Raw genomic sequence first — 7,506 nt, forward strand, 5'->3', positions numbered from 1 at the left:
GAATACTACAGGACATAATACTAGTAAATACTGTGATTCAGTAATGCTTTTACTGTTTCCATAGGCATGAGTACTTGGCATAATTTAAGAAACTGAATATTTCCTACTTTGCCTATTCTAAATATCTGAATACCAGAAAAGTGGTTGCAGGAACATCAACAGAAATCTAAATGCAGTTTAGGTTTGTATGCATCTTTTCACCAAATCTGTGAGAAAAAATGTACAGTAGTCTAAATAGCTAGATTAATTTATACTTGCTGTTAAAGATAGTCTCATTTTAAACTTTAAAAAAATAATATTTTATATATTCTTTCTGGACATCTTCCAAGGCAGATAAAGTCTGGCAATAAAAAAAAAAAAAAAAAATGGAGGGGGGAGTAAATAAACAAAATACACAAAGTTGTGCAACTTCAAAACAGCTTCACTTCTGTCCAAAAATAAACATTTCAAACTTTTAAAGCAAAGAAGGAAAATGAAGTATGTTGGAAAATTATGTGGCTTCCATTTGAAGTTGATTGCTTTTGCTGCTTAACAGACAAAGCATAATGGAAAAGTTGGATCTTTTTAAAAACAGAATTTTAACAGATTTAAAAGGAATTCTAATACATTTAATAATTAAGGTACAGCACAATTCTAAAAGCGTAACCCATTTATTTTCTATTTAACAAAATCTCACCAATAACTGTAGTGACAATACGAAAATTAATATAATACCTTTCCTCTCAGAACGTTTCTTACGTCTCCTTTTATAGCGACGCTTCACAATGCTGAACAAAGTCCCCATATTCAAAGTCGCAGTTAGGAGAGATGCCATCCAGGCTAAAAGCTACAATCCACAGCCAGCAACAGTCACCAGGGTGCTATGTCTCACTGTCTCCCTTAATAACTCACGGTATTAATACAGTAAGGCTTAACAAGAACCATTAACCCTTTGTTATATCAGGACCACAAACTCCCCTAGTCTATTCAAGGTCCATTCATCAAACTGCAGGATTAACTGCACAGTATACTAAACACTGCAGTTCATTCCCACCATCTGCAAGAGGCACATGTGACAATTAACCCTTAAATATTGTTTTGAAAATGACAAAGAAAAAAGATGTAAAATGTTCCTAGGACTGAACATGCTTTTCCAGGAATGAGAACACTAAATCCACAACAACTGGTTACATTCTCTCCCATTCACCTGTTTAAAACATGTTTATAAGAGAAAAGCCAAGATCAATTAAAATAAAATTAAAAAGCAAGGAAAGAAAAGGTCCCAAGAGCAATGTTAACTCAGTCAAATTGTGTTCCCCTCTATATTTTATAGCTTTTTAACAAGTCAAATATTTAAAACAGAACTAAAACAAGAACATCAACATACTCTATATGCTGAGTACATGCAACATGCAAAGCATGTCAAAGAAGGTACACAAATGTATCACTGTTTGCTGCTGAGAGTGCCTGGATGTCAGGAGTGGACATTTTGAGCACGTACAGTATTATACATTTTAGGTTATATTTCTAGCTTTCTAAGAAAACAAGGATCAATGCCATCAATAAATATGTCTCTATTCTTGATGAAAACCGTATTTTTTGGCACACCCTGTGCTAATATTCCTGCAGGAATCCTGACTTTGGCTTTTCTTGGGTCTGTCTTTAACTATTAAAACTTAATGTAGCATTAGTGTAGTGTGAGCTTTCAGTTTCAAATATTGCACATATTTATATACACAAACATGCATATATTTTACACAGGTAGGTGCAAAAATATCATACATAGATACATAAATATCCAAGTTAAGTGTGTGTTTACATAAACACTTTTTACATACATACATGCACAGAGTGCCTGCTTTTGCAATATTAACACACTTCAGAAAATTAAACAGAGTAAAGAAAATAAAAAGAGGACTTGCAGCATACTAAATCATACTGAATCCTCAACCCAGGTAACCAAGCTAAATTTGAATACAGGCCCATTAGATCCAGGGCACAGAACACAAGATTAACTGCTAGCACTAGTAAACTGTTATCCTCTTGCTGGAGAGGTACTTTTTAATAGGGGGATGAGATAGGAACCCACATATTCCACTGCATAGCAGTAAGTAAACTGTGCAGCAATGCCCCTATATTCTCCTATAATGTTTATTTTAGCAAGAGAATTCCTTTCATTTCCTTTCCCCATTGCTCCCACCCATCTCACACACGCAACTCTCTCTCACAGTACTGTGGTAAAACAGGCTTTAGCCAGCTGCTGTCTAACTTGTAATCAAATCTGAGCAAAGAGAGGAACAGATGACTAAGTGCATTTTGATGTCAGGGTAGACCTCCATATGTGGAGATGTCTTCTGAACATGCTTTCACTGGCATCTTCAAAATGTTCATAACTTTGATATTCAAGAACAACCTATTCCTACTTAAACCACAGCTTTCTTTGGGCTAAGCTAGTAAGCAGCCACACCTCTGACAGTACCATTCTGAGAACACACCAATAGTCTAGAGAACTAGAGCTTAGATAATTAGAAAGAAAAACATTCAAAACCAAGTGACGGCAACTAAAGCAGTGACATCTATCCTAAGGCCAGAGAAAATTTTAAAACAATAGCTCTAAGAGATTAAAACTCTCAATTATCATTATGAAACATTAATTTGACAGTCCAAAGATCATTTTAAATATCAGCAATGATGGATACTTTTGATAAAAAACAGTAATAAGCAAAACAACATTATGATCTGTGCAAGCTACTGAGAAAACTCTCATTTGATGCAATGATGATGACACGGAGATTGACCTGAATTTATCCTTTTCTAATTCAGTCAGAGGAGCCCAAGATGACTTTGAGCCCAATCATACCCTACTCAACCATATCTTCTTTAGAATAGCAGGGATCTTATCTTTCTTAGTGGTAAGAAAACTCTCAGACAAGTTGCTTTCTGGCTCAACTCTGCTAAAGGCAGGTTTCCGGATGCAAACAATGCATTCTTGCTGTTAATTTATGTTCTCAAACTCTTCCCTTCTTAACTGAAGACTAGAAATATTCCTTTTCTTTAAAAATGACATTTAAATTCTTACATCAGACGTTGAAATCTGATCCACGTGTCTATTGTATTTGATTTACTTCAGTTCTGCTCGAGGGTGAAGCCGAATCAGACTGACTCAAAGGCAAAACCAAGGAGCCCAATAAAATTCACACAATCATATTTTCAATGTTTGCACAGTCTACTTAGGCTGTATTTCAAGAAGATACAGTTTGGCCTTGTGTCAGAGCTTATAATTGTACCATACTCTTTCGCGTTTCTGCCCTACACAATAAGCACCCTTATTTTCAAGATACTACTCCTTGCTGGTGAATGAATAGCTCTACGTTTACAATTTCAGTTCACATCATTAAGTGCTACATGACGTGTTACCCAAAATAAGAACAAATATTTTACTTAATCATAACTAAAAAAGATGACTACTTATCTGGCACACTGTACAGCAACCAATTTAAAAAAAAAATCTATCAGACTTATATACCAGATGCAGCTTATCTAGAGTGAAGTGGATAGCTTAAGGGAGGAAGAAAAAAAAGGAAGGGGAATTATGTCATTCAGAAATGTAGAAAAGGAAAAATCATTTACAAGAATGAGAACACCCTTTCCCTTTAGAGAAATTGGATATTTCTTAAAAGAGTATTGCGTCCAGTAATCAGAAGACCCCATTCTATTAAACTGATCACCAGAGGAAAGCAAGAGAAGATACAAGAACTTAGAAAAGGGACTCAACGCCAACTATCCCCGAAGAACACACCACTATTTATCTGAGAAAGATGAGTACCACCTCCCAGCACCATGTCCCCACATTTCTATTTCTGTCTTCCCTTTGTTTACAGTAGTCTAAACTGCAGGGTCAGTCTTTGAGTTCCACCATATTACCATTCTGTAGTAACTTCCACCTTTAACTGCATTCCAAAACTCTCAGGCTTCTCTCTATATACAGGACAGTGAGAAAAAAAAACAAAAAAACCCAAACCCAACGAATTCTAAATTTCACAATTCAACAGTCTTATTGTTTTCCATAGGAACAGGTCAATTTCAAAGAAAAATTGAGATGGTTATAAAAAAAAACAACAACCATCACATCACCTTGCTCATCACAACTACTAAAGGTAACTCAGAATATGAAACAGTTTAATAATTCTCTTCCACAGCTATATACAGTCTGTAGAACTAAAAGAGCAAAGATTTTCAGTTAGTAAATAATAAAATATTCTTATTTATAACTGTAGATACACCCAAAGGCCCCATTGTGCAAATACATAATAGCAGAGAGTAACTTCCAGAAAACTATCATCTAAATCAGGGGTGTTAAACTCGTCAGTCCTTGTGGTCTTGGAGCCTGCCCCACATGTGGCCCACATGCTGTGAACCATATGTGGGGCCACTCTGGTATGCACCACATATGAATATGGCGCTAGTCCAAGACCCATGGGCAGCACTGTGGGTCAGATGTTAGGGCTCAATGGACCAGATCTGGCCTGCGAGCCATACCTTTGACACCCCTGATGTAAATGGATAAAAAAGAACTCAGTAGTGTAAGGATGGGTGGGGCACAAGCCCCAAACATTGTCTAATGGGGGCAGCCCCAGAATGGAGCAGAAGGTGGCTCACCCCGCTGTCCCCTCCTCCTGAAAACTTGTATCTTAAGCTCCAGGAGAAGAGAAGTGGCAGCAGCACAGAGGCATGCAGAGTGTGAAGGGCAGTCTGGAAAATACAGTTCTGTCAAGCAGCAGTGAGCAGCAGTCCATTTTTTGGCCACCGACACCCATGTCAAGCAGCCAAAGACACACCACTTTTTGGTGGCCAAAAAACTGGTCCACATTGCTTCCAGCAGCAGCAAACTCCAGTTGCCTCCATATCACTTCCTGCTGCTGGATCCTCTGAAGTCAGAACCCTGAAAGCAAGGTACAGAGAGAGGTGGAAAATGGGACTTCTCAGGGTGCAGTGCTGGCCAGTTACATGTCTGACAGAACTTAGTCATCTCTCTGATTTTTTTATTTACAGATACTATACTTATAAGGAAAAATTATTTTGAAAAAAGTCCTCAAATTTAATCTTGGAGGAAATTCAGATCAAATACCTGTCACTTCCATCTGAAACTGACATTCTCCACCCACACAAACCCTATTACTATGCACCAGTAGACCACAGTAGGTTTCAGCCACTCAACTTCCTTCCAAGTATCCCTAATCAAACCGTTTTCCAGACAGCGAAGGTCTCTCCACTTCCAGGTTCTCAAAACCATGCCTAGTGTATGATCAAGCTGCAACAGATCAAGCTCAATATTTGGATATACATAAAGTATTCAGTAGGTTGGTGCCTTGAAGGGGAACTCTGAATGAGAATAGCAAAAAGCAGGGGAGTGTCTGAAATAGGATATGCATCAGAGAAGCAAACAGAATGAAATGAAGAGACTCTGGACTCTGATCAAGACTTGAAGAAGCACTCAAACTAATCAATCTCCCATGTTTGTGGGGGGGGGGTATAAACTTGAGAATTTGGAACACAGTATCTGACATTTCTTAAAAGAATAAGATTGAAGATTAAAAAATTCTTTACAAGTGCAGCAGAAATGATTCGAGAAAATAGTTGTATGAAATTTTAAAAACTCACATAATAGATTACCAGACTATTTGAGCAAGAACACATACTACAAACCTAAACTTGTTTTTATGTTACTATAAGCTAGAAATACTGGACTAGATTTTGTTGTCATTTACAGTAGAGTTAGTCTGGATTTAAAACAATGCAACAGAGATCAAAGACTGACCCATTTTATTTGCTTCACTAACCCCAACAAATTTAAATTTTGCTAGATTCTGAGATGGTGCAAATTGACTTCCCTATCTAACAATTTGGCTCTCTGTTTCTCCTCTTAAAATAATTCAGATTAATGAACAATAAACCTTCCTATCATAATACTATACTTCTCCTGTATTGAAAGTCAGAGTAATTTTAAAATTTACTAGCTTGACAAGGCAAACAGTATCCTAATTATGTTAAATTTATGTGCTATGAGCTGCAGATTACATCTAACGGTTCATCGGCTCTTTTGTTACATTTTAATTTATTTCCGGATCACTCAATGAAGAATTCCTATAATTTACTGCCTAAGTCAGTATCTTTAATACCACATGTCTTAAATGCATCTACATTGTTTCATTTTGCCATAAGACAAAATAGGAAAACAAAAGCAAATTTTATAAACAGTATCTGAAAGATCAAAAGATTTTGCAGCAGGATATACATAGTGATATCTAAAGCAATCCATCATGTACCAAGATAAAAGTAACTACAATATAGTAGTTACATAGTACATAGAACAAATTGAGCTTCTTAACAGTGTACTTCAAATTTCTAAATGCTGATGGGAGTACCTCTATACATTACTGTACAGTTAGACAAGAGAAAACCAACAAATACATATCCAACAGGATTTAAATTATAGGTGTTTTTAAGTACATTTTTGTAATTCCACAATGTCTTACACAAAGACAGGGTTTCTAGAGATCCAGTTCATAACACTGGGCTTGATTTTTTTCCCCCTTAAATCCTTACCTGGAGTTTATATTTAAAATATACTTCAATGGAAATCTATCAGCCTTCACTGATTTTGGAATCAAGAATGGGGCCAGGGGGAGGAAGATGTTATTTCTAGATAATTTGAGGAACCCAGCAGTTCAGGAACTGAGCTAGAAATACAATCTAGATTTTCTGAATTTCAGTGCAGCTCCCAGTCCATTATATCACTCTTATAGCCTTTCCTAGTTCATTGACTAGATTTTATATCAATCACTGGGGCGTATTTCTGGACACGGGAAAAAGCTTGCAAGGGACAATAATGTTAAGGAAGAATATAGGCCATTTTCCATTGGCTTTTCCATGACCATTCTGGTGATTTTTGTCCATTTTCCCATTAGAATGAGGGAGATTAAAGGGGGGGGGGGCAGGGAGGGAGAGAAAAATCACTTAGAATCACCCTTTTGGCTTCCAGATAAAGCACAGGCAGGCAAAATAAGGCCCGCGGGCCAAATACAGCCTGCCAGGCCATTCTATCCAGCCCATGGGACCCCTAAAAAAATTAGCAAATTAATTATTATCTTCCCATGGCTGCCTGTCAAAGATGACACTGTGCCAGCAGCAGTAGGACCCAGGAGAAGTCAGCAGCAGCAGCAGCAAGGCCCGCCCAGTCCCTCTCCAACCCCAACTTCCCCCCCCAGCCCACAGCCAGAAATTTCTTTCTAGCAGAGGCTTCTGGCCTGGCACCCAGGGGGATGTTCCATCACCCCCCCACACCTGAGAGTAGAGAATCAGATAAGAATGGGCAGGGGTGGGGCAGGTAGGGGGGATCACCAGCACAGCACCTGGCCCAGCTAGCACCACACTGTTTCCAGCTGGCTCCTGCTGCACTGTGTGGTCCCAGCCCTGCAGCTGCTAGAACCACACACTGCTAGGGCAGAGGGCAGGCAGAGGGTGGTG

At 38.1% G+C, this 7,506-nt stretch overlaps 1 protein-coding gene across 6 annotated transcripts in view; it reads right to left on the reverse strand.

Annotated features, from left to right (window-relative positions):
* ADARB1 (adenosine deaminase, RNA specific B1) overlaps positions 1–7,506 on the reverse strand; it is a 184,300-nt gene that overhangs the window by 111,789 nt on the left and 65,005 nt on the right. Inside the window, exon 1 of one of the 6 annotated variants that reach the window (XM_019554069.1) lies at positions 715–2,604. The exons of the other annotated variants lie outside the window; for them this stretch is intronic. Coding sequence (XP_019409614.1) covers positions 715–814 — 100 coding nt within the window. The 5' untranslated portion in view covers positions 815–2,604. Of the gene's footprint in view, positions 1–714; positions 2,605–7,506 lie in introns of those variants that run through there. 6 annotated transcript variants of the gene reach the window in all.

Source organism: Crocodylus porosus, unplaced genomic scaffold (assembly GCF_001723895.1).
Source record: "Crocodylus porosus isolate Cpor-Errol unplaced genomic scaffold, CroPor_comp1, whole genome shotgun sequence".
In the NCBI taxonomy this organism is placed as follows: Eukaryota; Metazoa; Chordata; order Crocodylia; family Crocodylidae; genus Crocodylus; species Crocodylus porosus.